This window comes from Elaeis guineensis, chromosome 10 (assembly GCF_000442705.2).
Source record: "Elaeis guineensis isolate ETL-2024a chromosome 10, EG11, whole genome shotgun sequence".
Taxonomy (NCBI): domain Eukaryota; kingdom Viridiplantae; phylum Streptophyta; class Magnoliopsida; order Arecales; family Arecaceae; genus Elaeis; species Elaeis guineensis.
In genome coordinates, this window is record NC_026002.2 from 19554200 (window position 1) to 19571365 (window position 17166).

Sequence of the window (17166 nt, forward strand, 5' to 3'; positions counted from 1 at the left end):
GTCAAAAAGACATTATTCGTACCTGTGATGGACCTTGCTCTCTCGCCACCTTCTACTCTTCCACAGCCTCTTTAATTATTTTTCTCTCTTACCTTTTTTTTTCCAACAAAAAAAAATTACTCTAATTAATAATATATTTTTATTAATTTTATCCTTTTCTTTTGGCTTTTGCGAAAAACCTCTCCATGCGGCGGTATACCCTACTGGCAGGAGTAGCTTAACGGGAAGGGGGTGGGTGACGACCCAAACGAAAATCATATATTAAGAAGGAGAAACTATATTTTTTTTCACTGCAACTACTATTTTTAGCTAATTATAGTTCTAAATGGAGAGAGAGGTGAAGAACCCGGAAAGAAGGCAAGAGAGTAATTGTTAGTTTAATGTTTTTAATAGATGGTAGATGTATTATTATTATTATTAAATTAGGAAAAAGTAAGAAGCGGGAATCGCATAGCGAGGCATGTAGGGCTGAGGTGCACCATGTCCATATGGTAGGCCTGTTAATTAATTAAAAAACTAAAAAGAAAAAAGAATCAGTGTGAAGGCGTCGCGCTCGACCGTATATTCCCACGAGCCAGCCCGTCAGCTGTCTCCTCCCAAACAGCGTTTGCTGTCCTTTTAATGACGTGGCAGGCAAGGGGACAATTTCCAAGTAGGGCCCACACAAGTTAACCAATGGGTGGAAGCCACGTACTCGGACACACCTGGAGGCCCGTGTCGCGTGAAACGAATCCAGGCCCCCTTGGTGGCGAGTAATTAGTTAAAGAAAATTCGCTCATAATTCTACCATTTTTTTTTCCATCCCCTGCCTCTCGCTTTCTATTCCAACCCCTTGCTTTATCTCTCTCTCTCTCACATTTCCTCCATCCATCCCCCCTGCCCATTTCATCAGCATTTCTCCGTCGCTGGGGTTTCCTTTGTTTATCCTTTTTCTCTTCTGGGAGGGGTGGGGAAGGGGAGACGAGGGGAGAGTCTTGAAAACTTGCGAGAGGACAAGGGGTTTTCTCGCCCTCCGATCTTTTAGACATCTTGATCCGGTTCAGGTATGATCTGGTGGTTTTAATCGCCTCAAATTCCTTCTTTTGTCTTAAAAATCTAATTTTTATGTCGTTCTTGATCTTTTTTCCTTTGGTAGGACATTCTGTTTTTGATTTTAAGTGTCACTCCCGAGCGCTGATAGATGGTCGTGGTATTGTGAATACCTTTCTTTCGAGACTTCGTTTAAAGAAGAGAAAAGAAAAAAAATCTTTCCGTTCGTGGGTCAAGATCGTAGCTTCGTTCGGGATTTGGAAATTTCTTTCTTTCTTTTTCTTTTTTTTTTCTTTTTTTTGCTGTTTTTAGATTAGGTGGGTTTTCTTTCTTAGCTGCTTTTCCTTATGTATTATTCGTTGTTCTCATGGATCGGTTTGTCGACTGTTTTTAATGGAGCATTTGGCCTGAGATGAAGCTGTTTCATGTTCTTATACACGATTATATTATAAAGGTTTCATTTTTTTTTTTAATTGATTAGGCAGAACCTTCTGTTGTCTAGCGTCAGATTGAAGCAAGATATTCCCCCCCTGAACTTAAGACATTTACGCTGACTAGTTTGATTGTTTATTGTTACAGGATATGATCTGTAATTTTTGATTTTATCTATAAGACGGTCCTCTTCCCTGCCACCAATACCAAGTTTCGTGTGTAATTACTTGAGGGTTTGGCACAAAAAAATCCACCAATTTTGTACGCTAGAAGTTGCCCATGATACATTCCTAGAATTATACACAGCTCAAAACTGAATTTTATGTGAAATGTTGTAGAGGTGACAAAGTAGCTCCCCTTGATGTAGGAGTATGCTGCCCATTTAGATATATGGAGAATAATTTACAATGCAAAACATGAAGTTTCTAATGATGGCAGAGCGAATAAAATGAGGAGGAAAAAAAAAACTTATAGGGCGTAATAGAGTTTGGGATGCATTAAAATTTCTGATTGGAGTTATCGTGCACAAGCAGGTTAAAATATTACTATAGGAACTGTTAGTTTGCTTGTTGGTAATTGATTGCATTAAGCAAGTGCATGAACAACCATTGGAATATGTATCTGAGGATTTACATTTTGAAATTTGAAGGAAATTTCTAAGATGCAGACACTCAGAGTTGTCATTTAAAATGTTTAAACTCTGTTAAATGATGTTGGTAGAAGAATCCTATCTATTTTTGTAATTGACAAAATCAAAATCCATCTCCATGACATGGATACTTATCTGTACTGCTGAACTAGTATGTAGCTAATGGAGATTGTGTATGAATATCAGAGAAGGAAAATCCTCAATTTATAGAAGATTAGGCATGCACTTTTACATGTTTTATGTTTTCAACGATAGAAAAGGTTACAATATCTATGAATGTGGTGTGAAAATTTTTAGTTCCTCCCTCATCACTTTGAAGTGGTATGTGTTTTATAAGCACTCTTTGTTCTTAAAGTTTGGTCTTTGCATTATGTTTTGATCGTAGTCGGTGATTCTTTGCTGAGATAGACCTTCTCATTTTGGTGTTAATTTTTTACTCATGATAACTTAGAGATCAGGAGAAAATTGAGTGGAATTGATAGGTCAATAATCTTGAGGCATGTGGTGGTGATGAAAGCTCACATCCAGCCCTTATTACTCAAATGCAAAGTGTACAAGTAATCCAATCTCTTATTTTTGTGGCCTTTAAGGACTGTATGATAGCCCTATTTATTATGAATCTATGTTGCACACTTGCACTATGACTTATTGCATTATATATGCCTTTTTATCTTGTTTAGCTGCTTAGTACCCATTAGATACATTTTACATATTTTATTTTTTAATGTGCATCAAATATCCGGTAGGTATCAAATCCTCCTCTTCTTCATGTTCTACCTTATTATGGCAAGGCAATCCTGAATAGATTGCATGTTATGCTCTAGTATATTAAGTGAAGGCTAATAATCGAACTGAAAAAGCATGCATGGTGGCCTGCCTCAAGCTCTAGGTGCTGAATGGATTTGATATGCATTATTAGGATGCCTAAATATATGTGATTATTGTATTGTAGGCTTATTTTCAATTGTATATGTATTATAAAACATTACATTTTTATGTAATGTAACATTAGTATGGAGTGTTACCCTATCACTATGTCAATGTTCACAATGGAGATTATGTGGAAACATTTTATGATTATGAAGGAACAATCTGATGACATGGTTCCGCATTTATGTTTTCACATCTCTCAAATTGATGGATGCATTACTCTTGGATAGAAGAAAAGAACTTGGAATTAATTTCTCTGGCTAGCTGCAAAGGCAATGTTATTGTTGAAATCATGTCATTACTCTTGTTGGTAACAAGGTCAGGGATCCAGTGTCCGGCCCCCAATTTTCCGTTATATGTCTTAATAGGCGAGTTACATAAGTTTTTTGGTGTTCAGTATCAATCAATAATTCATATGCTGATCATTTGGCAAAGAAATCGATTTTTTTTTTAATTTGCAAAGCAAGGTTGAATGTGTATGCATGTGCACATGTATGCATGTGCATATACACAGAGAAGTTTTCTTTATTTATTTATATCTCTTATCTTTGTTAATCATGTTTCTGTACTGATGTAGACGTGCTCATCTTATTTGCAATCTCAAAGTGCATTGCTGTTGATTTATTTAAATGAGTAAAACAGGATAAAGTCTACTTGAATATCAAATAATAGTTTCTGAATTTCTTTTTTTGCTATGCAGGCTGCTTGAGTTCAAGTGACATAGTTGAGTGTTTGCATGTGACACAGTATTGTAGCATCTCTTGGTCCGTGCTTTTCTGAAGCTCCAGAGAAGAACAACTTGCCTAATGCAAGGGCAAAGGAGTTCCGTGGAACCCTTCCCTGAAGCATTTGAATTTGAAAATGTATCAAGTTCGAGCAATTCTGCCATTGATCAACAAATGTACTGGAATAACATGCTTCTTGATCCAGTAGAGACCCAGAACCTACCAGATTATCTAGTGTCTCCCAGTGATGCTAATATGTCATACATAAACATGGCCGCTCAAAATGATTCTCGACTGAGCATCTGGAGCTCGGGGGAATCTAGTTCAAGGGAGCACCCAGTAAACCATGGCAGCCATGATGAAACCAAAATGGAGCATGGGTGGATGCCACTGACAATTAATGTGGGAGGTGGCTTGAGGATAGAGGAAAGGCATTTTGAAGCAGCCAGTATGCTTTCTAATGTCAACATTAATCTTAATGCAACTCAAGTTGACAATGAGCAATCTGTACAGGATTCCAATTTAAATGATGTCCCTCAGAACTCAGAACACAATGCTGGTCGTGTTGATATCAACAGCGAGGTCTCAGAAGCAAGGCTATGCCCTCATCCTACTTATACCCCAGGCTTATTAGAACTTGAGCATGTTCCATCTTTGAATGGTCCTTCAAATTCTTGTGGAAATTCTTCTGGAGGGATTGGCTTTATGCCAGAAGATGGTGATGGAAGGCCAGGAAGTTCATTGGATGGTCGGCGCTTAGCCTGCAAAAGGAAAAACACTGAAGGTGTACCTGCTGGAAATGCAAACTTTATACACCAAGGGGAGAATAGTTTACTGCATTCTGCTTCTTCTAGTTATAATCCTGCTGCTGGTTTAAATATAGGTAGCTCATCAGATTATCTATCTGCAGCAAATCCTTCTGAAGGACATCTAAATGCAGGTTTTGGCACCATCATGAGAGGAGTAGATTCTGAATGCTATCCTTCTGCAAGTACAACACACAACGTGGAGAACTTGCATAGAAGTTTTCGAATGAGAATGAACCCTGCCCATTCCCCACCTAATTCATGGTCCTCAGGGAATACTGTGAGGCGCTTTAATGTATTATCACCCAATCAACCACCTTTCCATCCTATCCCATTTAGTCAGCCACTAGAACCACTGCCAATAGGTGCTAGTTCAAGCTCACATATTCAGCCTCATATGCCAGTTATTCCTGGTCTGCCTCAAACATTATACCATTTCCCATGGACTGGAGCTTCCAGTTCAAGAATTGGTAGTTCATCAAGCTCTGTCAACTCAGAGGAGAGAGTGATTGTCATGCAAGAGGACACAAACTCAAGAAACATGACAATAAACAATGCTTCAGATTTTGTTCCCACATCTGATATGCCCCATTTGGTGCAAGATCGGACAAATTGGAATCTGTCTGATAGGAGCACTAGTGTTGCTGGAAATGGAGTGTCTGCTTCACAAACTGGCACTAGTTCAGTGGTCCATCCAACATTAGGACCTACCTGGGTTTCTCATCCAAATCCCCCTAGCCAATATCCTCGAAACTTATCAGATGGTGTTCGGCGGTCGTTGTTATCATCTGGTGGCTCTGAATCTGGAGGTCAGATGGGTAGCTTTTCTCTACAACATTCTGGTCACTCTATTACATCACAGGGAAGAGGTCATCGATCTGGGCCTCTTATCCGTGTTCATCCGCAGCTGCCCTTAAGGTCAGCAAATTTTAGGGACCTACAAAATGATAATGTTTTTGGTGTTCCCTTGACTATGAGGAGTATAATAGCTGCAAGGGAAGGGAGAAGCAGGATGATATCAGAGGTATGTTCTGGGTACAATCATTTTCTTGGCTATTTATGAATTTCCATTAGTTATATATATGGTTTCAATGTAGGAAGGAAATTGGATTTGTGATCATTTTGCTTAATGAATCCTTAATATTTTGGAAGCAGTGATGTTTTTCAGTAAGATAACAACACCCGAATAATCATACTATCAACCTACAACATGCTGATGAGTCTACTTTTTTAAATTGGTCTTACATAAAGTCATATGGGGATTAGAAGTGGCAATTTTTTCCGACTCGATGGATACCTGACCTAACCCGACCCAAATGGGGCGGGTTTTACTTGACCTGATTATGAGGCTGAGTGGATGTGGGTTTTAGAAAAAATATCTGAAGTGGGTTCGGATCGGGTATATGGATAATAATACACCCCACCCCAATAATATCTCTCTTATTTCTATAATTTAAAACTCTCTCTCTCTCTCTCTCTCTCTCTCTCTCTCTCTCTCTCGTTTACATAAAATTCGTTCACACCCCCCCAACCTACCCAGCCACCCTGTCACCCAAGGTGCTGTGGTGGTCTGATGGCTGGCAGGTCCCCACTTTCCCCCTGGGCCCCCCACCTCTAGCGGTGGCCCGGTAGGTCCCCAACCCTCCCCCCTGGCCCAACAGCTGGGGTTCCGACAAAACTTAGCCATCATCTGAGCTTCCCTATTCGGCCGCTCCAAGCCTCCCACGCGATTGAGACTCTTGAGGACGGAAAAACTTGGGGAAAACGTTGGAAAAATCAACGAAAACAAGGGAAAGATGGAAAAAATTGAAAGGTAAGACCTTTTCCCACATTGATTGATCATTCTTTTCTCTTTTCGCTTTTTTTTTTTTTTTGGGAGATCCATGGGGAAGGAGAGTACCTGAGGGAGATCGGAGGGCTTTCTTAGGTTCCGATTGGGGTTTTCTCTCGGGATTTTGTGTGATTTGTGGCAGTGTGAGTTGGTTCCAGTTGGGGAAGGAGAGTACCTGAGGGAGATCGAAGGGGTTTTTAGGTTCCGATTGGGGTTTTTTCTCGAGCATATGGGATTTTTTGCGAGTTGTGGTGGTGTGAGTTGGTCCCAATTGGGGAAGGAGAGCACCTGAGGAAGATCAGAGGGGGTTTTAGGTTCTAGTTGGGGTTTTTCTTGAGAATATGGGATTTTGTGCGAGTTTCGGCAGTGTGAGTTGGTCCCTTGAGGTTTTGAGAGCTTAATCTTGATGGAAGCATGATATTTTGTAGGGTTTGGGGATGGGGCGGCCGGCGGTGGTGGGGCGGCTGGCGGTGGTGGGGAGATCGGAGGTCGAACAAGGAGATTGATTCGGAAATACCCGACCCGACCCAAGATAGGTGTGGGTATGGTTTTTTTTTCTAGCAGGGTGGGTGTGGGTATCGATCGATCTGGCCAATACCCCGGCCTGTTGCCACTGCTAATGGGGATTGAGTGAGAAAGTGTCATATATGTTCTTCAGTTCACATTTGATAGCTGTGAATTTATATACACTGCTTTATAGAAAATAGCTTTTATCATCCAACAATTTGAATCATTTAAAATATTTTTCTTTTAGATTTAAACAATGGATATATCATCTCTTCATCCATATGTAGACAGCAGATGACTCTAGAATTGTCCATTTTGTTGGGGTCATATGCACTAATAACTAATACGATACAACCAGGTTCCTCAATAAACTGATGGAGGCCATTGTACTGCTGTTGTTTTCTTTTTGGAAATCTTGCATCTTTATGTTTAATAACCAAATTACTGCTTCATGCTTTGTTTTAGTTGGAACAAGTTTATTCTTCCTCATTTCAGAACTACTTAACCATTCTAGTTTATAACCATTCTGGTGGATTCTATGTTAGAGTGATGGTTTGTATTTTCAATCTGCTGCTCGTTAGAGTTTGGTTTCATAATGCTTCTCGTTCATTTATTGGTCATTTTTTTTGCCTTCAAGATCACATAGAAAAGAAACTTGCTAAATCCAAAATAAAAAGGCTTAATTTCATTGGATTTGCAGTTGACTTGGTCTTTTTTATTGTTTCATTTCAGATTTTTCTAAAAATTTATGTTTTTACTGAAATTACTTGTGAAAATAACCCTGAATGGAAGGTTGAATGTGTACTAGATCTATATTAACTGATCTAACTTCAAAGTCTTTCCTGTGAAAATGAATTGATTCTTTTTTACTGCTTAATTAACAAACTAGAGATATAGGAGGTGACAAATTTTTCAGATAACTTTTACTAATATCTAATTATATGGTACTCCTGACAAATGATTTTAAGATCACTCTCTTGTGATAACTGTTTTCCTTTGCTCTACTCAATGACCATGTTAATGTTAAGGTTGCAATATATTCTGTCTCCAGTGATAAAACAATATATGGTATTGTTTTCATTGAATACTTCTGTTTCCTTTTTACCAGATTCGTAGTGCACTGGAATCCATGCGTAGGGTGGGAAATTTACGATTTGAGGTGAGTCTTTCAATGACTTTGTTCTTAAGCATGACAATTATTATTTTGATTGTTTCAACATTGGATATGCTAGTTATTAGGATCGATATATCTGCCACTAAAAGAAGAGAGATGCAGGTAGTTCTAGGATGCTTATCGGCTGACTTTGGCCACCCACTTTTAAATGCTTATTACTAGGATTCACCTCAAATTGTTTAGGCGTGAATACTAGCAATCCAAATCATGATGCTAGAAACAATTGGTAAATAGGAATTACTATAGTGAGGATTAGAAAGTTTTCAGAGCATAAATGTAGAACCATAACCTAAAGCATGCTGGAGACTTGTTGGTTACACTTGGAAAACTACTAAAGAAACTCGTCTGCAGTCGTTTATCATCTGTTTCTTTATAATTTATATGTGTGGTTGAGCAATTCTCAAATTAGTTTTCCTTGCATTTCATATTTGTTTTACTTTATTTTGGAAGACTGAATCATATCATTTCCTGAGCATGTTTCCTGGAACAAATTATGTCATTTGGAGGTTATATTTTGGTTATAAGGTCCAAGTTCAGTTTGCTTATACAGATGTAACCTGGTTGGTGGTTTGCTATGAACTTAAAGAGTACACTTCTCTAAATCATAAAAATTGGTTTATCTTGATTCATACTTTCTCTACCTTGAAAGATGAAGCAACTTGAAAGAAATTCCCTGATTTCCATAGAATTTTTTTAAAGAATTTTGAACAAGCTTCATGTATGCTCGTTTTCTTTTATTTTAGTAAATTAAATCAAAGCTGTTTTGTATTCCTTGGTAGCTATGACAAATACACTTTTACTTACATGAGGCCCGACTCTATCTGACTAGTGTTTTCTCTCATTAGGCCTTATTTATCCTGACTCATCCTTCTCTTTTCCAAACATAGGTGGAGAGCTGAAAGGAATTTATGTCCATAACTCACTGTCTTGCAGCAACTTGATATGTTTTTTTTAATGCAAATTCATATGGTATTTTTGCATGGATTTGGACAATGTCCAACACAGATGCCTGTGTTGGGTGCTCAAGGAAACAGAGGAAGAAGTCATAGTCGGGTGACAATTTAGTTCTAGTTAGTTTCAGACCTTATATTATGTTCAATAGATCATTTTCTTAAAAGGATAAAAATATGATATAAAACATGAAAATAAACATTTTCTAGTGGACTACTAACTACGACTTTTTGTCGGATGTTAATTTTACAAACTATCACATGGTTGCTGGGGGTTTAACCTTTCATTGGTGTATGCCTCAATGCCAAAAGAATAACTTTGTTTAGTATGAGACAACCTTGCCTCCTATTATATCACGGTAAAATGCTGTTGATAATAAAAAAAGATACCATATTTTTAAATCATTCAAGTCTTCTCTTTGTTTGTCGTCTGAGTATCTTATTTGGGAGAATAGGAAAATAGTTCATGAAGAATTTCTGAAAGTCTGATGCTTGGTAGCTATAAGAATCACCTAAATCAGAGTACTCAAGGTTGGGGCTCATCTCCTCGTATTCTTTAGGTGCATGCTTGTCTAGAAATGTGGGATGACCTTAATGTACAATCTTGTAACAGGTATACTGCGAGATTTTAAAATATCAATGGAAAAATGTCTAGTGCTTGACAAGCCAAGCATATCCATGCACAGCTCACACTGTTCTAGAAAGGCACTTGGGTTGTTTAGTCTAGGTAGATACCCTGGACACGTGAGGGCCCATCTAAGTGGCCTCTGCATGCAGTTGGCTGTCTATCACCCACAACCTGCTAGGTCTATGCAGCTCAGGTTTTAGATAGTCTGGTGCTCTGGTGTATTAGCAAGGATTGGTCGAGGTATGGCGCTCAATCTTTTTATTGGTGCCCAAACACCTTGGTTACAGCTTACAGGTTTCACCAGGACTTGGTTATTTTTTCCATTTTTTGGTGTTTGATTTATTGATATAATTTGATATTGCTCATTGCATTATTATTAAGCATGCATTGCGTACGTGTAATTATTGTATACTCTGCAGAGAGAATAATTTTACTGGCCAGCATGTCATCTTAGACAACTATATGTAAAACCATTTTTTTTTCTTACTCTGTGTTCCTCGGTTGCTTCAATTTTCTAATTATGTTTATATTTATGTTTTTAAATGATTTTATATGATCTTCCTAGGATGCATTCCACCTGCTGATTGCACCTATCTTTAGATACTCCTATTGCCTTTCTTCATGTACCTCAGATCGAACATAACGTCATTTTCAGATAATTAACAAAGCATCCTCATGTCTTGTGGTGGAGGAGGCTCTATGGATATTGTATCATGCCAAGTCATAGGTCATGACAGTAGTCAAGGATTCTTCAAAGAGTAGATGATTCAGGCCTTGACTTCTGTTCTATGTTGGTTTCAGCCTATGGATGCAAGCATGCCTTCAAAATGGCTAATTCGATTGAATCTGATCTCGTTTTTTATGACAACCACAATATTCTATGGTTTGATCAGGTTAAGTATGGTATTTGTCTGCATGCGCATTTATAGGTCTAACAAGTTGCAGACTAATTATTCTCAAGATTTGCAGACAGAGGTCATACTTATTTCTTGGCTCGCCTTATGTTTCTGGACTCAAACATAGATGTTCTGTGACATTTGATCCATTCGACAACCTTTTTTTTCTTTTTTTTTTTTTTTTTTGCTTGAGGACCTGTCTGTAGAATCCAGCTATATGCTAGTTCAGCTATTGTATGCCTTTCATCTCACTGAGTGCTCCCTCTGTGTTCTCCCCACACACCACCACCACCACCACCCCCCCATCCCCCACGTGTGCCATTTGGATTCATAGTAGGATCTATGTTAGTAGTGACTTGGTGCCATTTGTTGACCAATTTGAAGCACTTATATATCACTCAAGTTTAAAATGCCAAATGCATGATTTAACACCAATATGGCATGGACATGGTCATATAGCATGTGCTGAGGAATTTTGATTTGATAACAAGATAGGATTGGAGGCCTTGTAGCCTCCAATCATTGAAGATGTGAAATAAAATTGAAGATGTTGTGTTAGTCGGTATAAAATAAAATTTATATTCAATGTTTTCTTTTCTGATATGTTTAGCATGCTTTAAATGTTGCCTTATTTATTTTTGCTTTTGTTTTTGTTACATTAAAGAAGTTGTAGATATTGAAATTTGCTAGAGTATGTCATTTTGACATGTTGCAACCTGATTACATGTCTAGATTTATTTCAGTAATTGATAAGGGATATCTTTTGAAATAAAAATTATTGATCATAGAGGATATTAAAATATCATATGGACAAGCGAAGGACAGGACATAGATGACGATAGTCACCTATACAATTCATGTTCGCATGAAATTTTTAACGTTTATTTCATTGTATGTAAAACTAAAATTTGTTGACAACTATTAAAACATTAGGTTAGGAGCTTGTAGGACAAGGTGATTGAAGCCTTAATCATTTTCATGAGCCAAATAGAACCAAATTGTACTAGTCTGGTTACTGCTGTGAATGCGGAAGTTGCACCGTATTTCCATTTTTTTCTTTCTTTTTTTTTTTAAAAGTGATGGTTAGTTATTTAGATTCAGCAAGTGCAGAGGCTGTCTGGTGTCTGCTAATCATGGTCCACCTTGGTGTAAAATTGCCCATAGAAATGTCATGAGCCACCAAAAAGCAGGACAAACAGGAGACTCCCCCCCCAATATTAAACCATTAGCTTCCAATGGGAGAAACCACATAAGAAACATCTCGCCACACTGGAATGCATTCTAACTAATGTCGACAATCTTGTAAAACGATGCGATCTTTGATTTTTTCGGGAGTTAGATGTGTACTGATTGTAACTGTCCAGGATATCTTTATCCCCGACCAGTCTGTCGTCTATGGGGGCGCTGACTTGCACGACAGGCATAGAGACATGCGGCTGGATGTAGATAATATGTCTTATGAGGTAAGAGCTTCCTTCTCATCGGATCTTAGTTAAAATCCTTTTCACAGTTGACCCAATTATCTTTATCTACCGCAGGAATTATTGGCACTGGAAGAGCGGATAGGAAATGTGAGCACGGGACTCAGCGAGGAGGCGATTTTGAAGTGTCTAAAGCAGCGCAAATATTTGTTGGGGAGAGTGGAAGCATCTATGGAAGTTGAACCATGCTGTATCTGTCAGGTGGTGATTCCTATCCTGTTCCAGCTTTTGGCCTCTTCGGTGGGCATTTCTAACAAAGTGTTTGATTCTCTCTTTTCAGGAAGAATATGTTGAAGGGGAGGACCTTGGCACCCTGGATTGTGGACATGAGTTCCATACGGCTTGCATCAAACAGTGGCTGATGCACAAGAACTTGTGCCCCATTTGTAAGAACACTGCTCTAGCGACATGAGGGTGCTCCATTCTCTGATTGGATGCATGAGCGAGCTCTGCACGAGATATGTCTTTGCCTCGAAATCATTAAATCCATCGACACTCGTGGATGATTTTTTTTTTTTTTTTACTTTTGTTGTTTCTCTCGACTTTTGCTTGGCAAATTTTGCCATTCCTTAAAGTTGTTTTCCTGCTGACTGCACTGCTCTCCAAATGAATAAACCCAGCAACTGTGTATATAACATTTTAGATGTGCAGCTTAATAGATGCTGTGAATTTAATCTCTCCTTTTTGCCAGCCAGAGGTCAGCAGGTAGAATTGCAGAACCAAGAAGATCATGGCCAAATGCTGCGATAGATAAGGTTTCGTTGTTGTCAAGGATGTATGTGTTTTGTGCTTGCTCATCGGTTGTGTTCGTGTTGGACGAGTTGGTTTGGTGGATCTGTTATCTGCCGAAAATAATATGCAGCTTGCGCTCGTTTTTAGAGATGGCAACGGATAAAATTTGGATAGGATATTGTACTATCTATTTTTAAATTTCAATTTAATATTTTATATTTAAATTTTAATATTTTATATTTAAATTTATTCGATATCTGATCAGTAAGAAAAAGAGATCCATTCTCATATTCAATGGGTTCGGAGATATTCATGGATAATCTATTTCTTCATATCCAACTTATATTTGTCCATACTCGTCTGATATCTAAAAAAGATAAATAATTAAAATAATTTTATACTGTTGGATATAAAAATTTTTTCCAGTCGAAGTTCGTGTCAGGAGTGATCACTCAGGGATTCTACCGGCGTCCGACCTTCGGCGACATCTCTCCGACGATCAGCCTCAGCAGTATTCTCAAATTTTGTCGATGGATAAATCCCCTCCAGCGTCGACCAGATTTTCACGACGGACGGACTCTTATGGGAGCCGGATTCCGTCCCCAACTCCGACTGCGGGAAGACTTCGTCCGGACTCCTACGGGAGCCGGACTTCGTCTCCGACTTCGACTACAGGAAGATTTCGTCCGGATTCCTATGGGAGCCGGACTTCGTCCCCGACTTCGACTACAGGAAGACTTCGTCCGGACTCCTACGGGAGTCGGACTTCGTCCCCGACTTCGACTACAGGAAGACTTCGTCTGGACTCCTTACGGGAGCCGGACTTCGTCCCCGACTCCGACTGCAGGAAGATTTCGTCCGGACTCCTTCGGGAGTTGGACTTCGTCCCCGACTTCGACTACAGGAAGACTTCGTCCGGACTCCTACGGGAGCCGAACTTCGTCCCCGACTCCGGCTGTAGGAAGATTTCGTCCGGACTCCTTCGGGAGCAGGACTTCGTCCCCGACTCCATCTGCAGGAAGACTTCGTCCGGATTCCTACGGGAGCCGGACTTCGTCCCCGACTTCGACTACAGGAAGACTTCGTCCGGACTCCTACGGGAGCCGGACTTCGTCCCCCCGACTTCGACTACAGGAAGACTTCGTCCAGACTCCTTCGGGAGCCGGACTTCGTTCCTGACTCCGACTGCAGGAAGACTTCGTCCGGACTCCTACGGGAGCCGACTTCGTCCCCGACTTCGACTTCAGGAAGACTTCGTCCGGACTCCTACGGGAGTCGGACTTCGTCCCCGACTTCGGTTGCAGGAAGACTTCGTCTGGACTCCTTCGGGAGCCGGACTTCGTCCCCGACTCCAACTGCAGGAAAACTCCGTCTGGACTCTACGGGAGTCGGCTTCGTCCCCGATCTCGACTACAAGAAGACTTCGTCCGGACTCCTACAGGAGCTGGACTTCGTCCCCGACTCCGGCTGCAGGAAGCTTTCGTCCGGACTCCTACGGAAACCGAACTTCGTCTACAGAAAGCCTCTGACTGGGCTCCTACAGCAAATGGCCCTCGCCTATAGTACTAACGCTCAAGGCACCCAACGATAGACCCCAACGGTAGATGGCCCGCCAGCAACATCCGAGCTCCTTTCAGATGGATAGCCGCCTCTCTCCGCCAGACGCTTCAACCGAGCTTCGGCCGACAGGCCTGGACTCTCTGACAGGCCACAGTAACGGCCACGACTCTGCTCCACCTTCTGCGATGGATTCTGCGCGGCTCCCCCACTCTCCGTAACAGGCTCCATGCGGCAGGCCGCAGTAATGGCCACGATTCTGCTCCACTTCCTGCGACGGATTCTGTGCGGCTCCATTACTCCCTGATGAGTCGCGACAACGGATGTCGCTCCACTCTCCGCAACAGACTCCACGTGGTGAGCCATGGTGACAGCCACGACTCCCCCTATTACTCTTCATAATAAACCCTTCCTGGCCCGAGCGGCCCACTACTAGGCGGTTACAAACGTCGCTATCAATCGTTGCTCCCTCTGCCTATAAAAAGGGGGCCCCAGATACGTTATTCTCTAAGCTCTAATTTCTATCCCAAAATTCTGCTAAAATTTTCGTTCGAGTACTCCATTCTTGTTGAGGCAGAGAACTGACTTGAGCATCGGAGGGTCTTGCCGGAGCAACCCCAACTCTGGTTTAGACTTCTTTTGCAGGTCCCGGCGGCGACCGCGACTCCCTCGACTCCAGCTTCTCCGACGCAGGCGAATTTTTGCACCAATAGGATTGGCGCTAGAGGAAGGGCGTGTCTTCGCAGTACCCTTGTTCTTAAAGGAGCGCTCAACGGGACCGCCTCCAGTCATCTTCCCCGACATCTTCTCTCCAGTTTCCTGCCTGGCCTCCACCTGATGCCTCCCCGAAGGGCATCCTCCAGGCGGTCAACGGCCTCCGCGGCCAGGTCTCAGCGAGCTCCGCAAGCCCCGGCCCCATCTCCGGTCTCCCAGGCTCCTCCTCCGACAACAGCAGTCGGCCTGGAGCATTCTGATGATCAGCCTCCGACGGATTTCGCCAACACTATCTCGGGAGAATCCGGTAGGGAACAATCGATGTATTGGACGGACCTCTTAAGCGACAAAGAATGAGGAATTCATAACCTTTACTGAAGAAGATGCTTGGGAGTTCAATTTTCTCATAACGACGCAGTTGTAGTTTCTTTAAATATAGCTAATTACGATGTCCGCCGTATTCTTGTCGACAATGGAAGTTCGGCCGACATTTTGTTCTACGACGCCTTCTCAAAAATGTCCATCCTTGACGGTCATTTGGGGCCGATCAACTCCCCCTTGGTAGGATTTACCGGTGATGCTGTCCCGGTGGAGGGGGTAATAACTTTGGCTGTGGCTGCGGGTCGATATCCAAGACAATCCAAGGCTTTGGTGAATTTTCTGATGGTGAAGGCGCCGTCAGCCTACAACGCTATCCTCGGCCGACCTGGCCTCAACACTCTCCGAGTCGTGGTGTCAACCTATCATTTGAAATTGAAATTCCCTACTAACCAGGGAGTCAGAGAAGTCAGGGGAGATCAGGCCCTGGCCAGACACTGCTACAACATAGCCTTGCAAAGAAGTGACCAATCTGACCTCTATCCGGTTGATGGATTGGACGCCCGCGAAGATCTCGCTGAGGAAAGGGGCGGCCCAATCGAAGACCTGGTTTCGATCCCTTTGAACGATGGGAATACGGAACATGTGGTGAAGATCGGCTCCAACCTGGGGGAAGAGGTGCGGACGCAGCTCATTGATTTCCTACGGAAGAATGCGGATGTTTTCTCTTGGGTCCCAGCAGACATGCCAGGGATTGATGCAGAGGTCATGGAACACCGTCTGGCCGTCGATCCGAAGCATCGACCGACGAAGGAAAAAATTCGAGGTCATGCACCAGAGAGGCAGAAAGCGATAGCCGAGGAAGTGGACAAACTCCTGAAAGCCAGATTCATTAGAGAAGTCAATTATCCTGACTGAATTTCCAACGTCGTCCTAGTCAAAAAGGCAAACGGCAAGTGGAGGATGTGTATAGATTTCAAAAAGCTGAATAAAGCCTGCCCGAAGGACAGCTACCCTCTGCCCAGAATTGATCAACTGGTGGATGCAACCTTGGGCCATGAGCTTTTCACCTTTATGGATACATTCTCCGGCTATAATCAAATCAGGATGGCACCAGAAGATGAAGAAAAGACTGCTTTCATTACTAACCGTGGTCTTTACTGTTACAGGGTCATACCTTTCGGCCTCAAAAATGCAGGTGCGACCTATCAGCGGCTGGTGAACAAAATCTTCAAGGAACAGATCGACCGCAACATGGAGGTCTACGTGGACGACATGCTCGTGAAAAGCAAATCTTCCATGAACCACATCGCCGATCTCAAAGAGACCTTCGGCGCCCTTCGAAAATATAAGATGAAGCTGAACCCGACTAAGTGTGCTTTCAGAGTGACCTCGAGGAAATTCCTGGGTTTCATGATATCGGGGTGCGGGATCGAAGCCAATCCAGAGAAAATTCATGCCATCCAGGAGATGGCCGCCCCGAAGTCGATAAAAGAGGTTCAACAGCTTACGGGGAGGGTGGGAGCCCTGAATCGCTTCATTGCGAGGTCGGCCGAACGATGCTTACCCTTCTTCCAAACCCTCAAGCGGCCGAAGGACTTCTGTTGGACCACTGAGTACCAACAGGCGTTCGAAGAACTAAGGAGCTACCTCAGCTCACCTCCGCTGTTAGTGAAGCCCGAGCCTAGAGAGGAGCTGTTCTTATACCTGACGGTCTCTCCTATGGCTCTCGCAGCAGTTCTCGTCAAGAAAGAAGCAAAAATTCAATGGCTGATCTACTACATCAGTCGCGCGTTGAGAGACGCCA

General features: G+C 41.9%; 1 protein-coding gene across 2 annotated transcripts; it reads left to right on the forward strand.

The window, feature by feature from the left end:
* Positions 1–861: 861 nt before the first annotated feature.
* On the forward strand, positions 862–12714 carry LOC105052815 (probable E3 ubiquitin-protein ligase HIP1). Of its 2 annotated transcripts, XM_010933749.4 has the most exons (6): positions 862–1043; positions 3741–5595; positions 8018–8068; positions 11922–12020; positions 12096–12239; positions 12319–12714. In XM_010933749.4, the coding sequence occupies exons 2-6, from the start codon at positions 3847–3849 to the stop codon at positions 12448–12450; spliced, it is 2175 nt and encodes a 724-aa protein (XP_010932051.1). In that variant the 5' UTR covers positions 862–1043; positions 3741–3846; the 3' UTR covers positions 12451–12714. The 2 variants fall into 2 exon arrangements, with proteins under 2 accessions (XP_010932051.1, XP_073101208.1); XM_073245107.1 differs by lacking the exons at positions 11922–12020; positions 12096–12239; positions 12319–12714 and adding an exon at positions 10317–10952.
* The last annotated feature ends 4452 nt before the right edge of the window (positions 12715–17166 follow it).

What these genes read in the sequence shown, in the direction of transcription:
- LOC105052815 (XM_010933749.4), top strand. Translation starts at nt 3,847, where the DNA reads ATGCAAGGGCAAAGGAGTTCCGTGGAACCCTTCCCTGAAGCATTTGAA. An exon ending in GAAGCAGGATGATATCAGAG is followed by an intron (nt 5,596 to 8,017) that starts GTATGTTCTGGG and finishes CCTTTTTACCAG; the next exon opens with ATTCGTAGTGCACTGGAATC. An exon ending in TAGATAATATGTCTTATGAG is followed by an intron (nt 12,021 to 12,095) that starts GTAAGAGCTTCC and finishes TATCTACCGCAG; the next exon opens with GAATTATTGGCACTGGAAGA.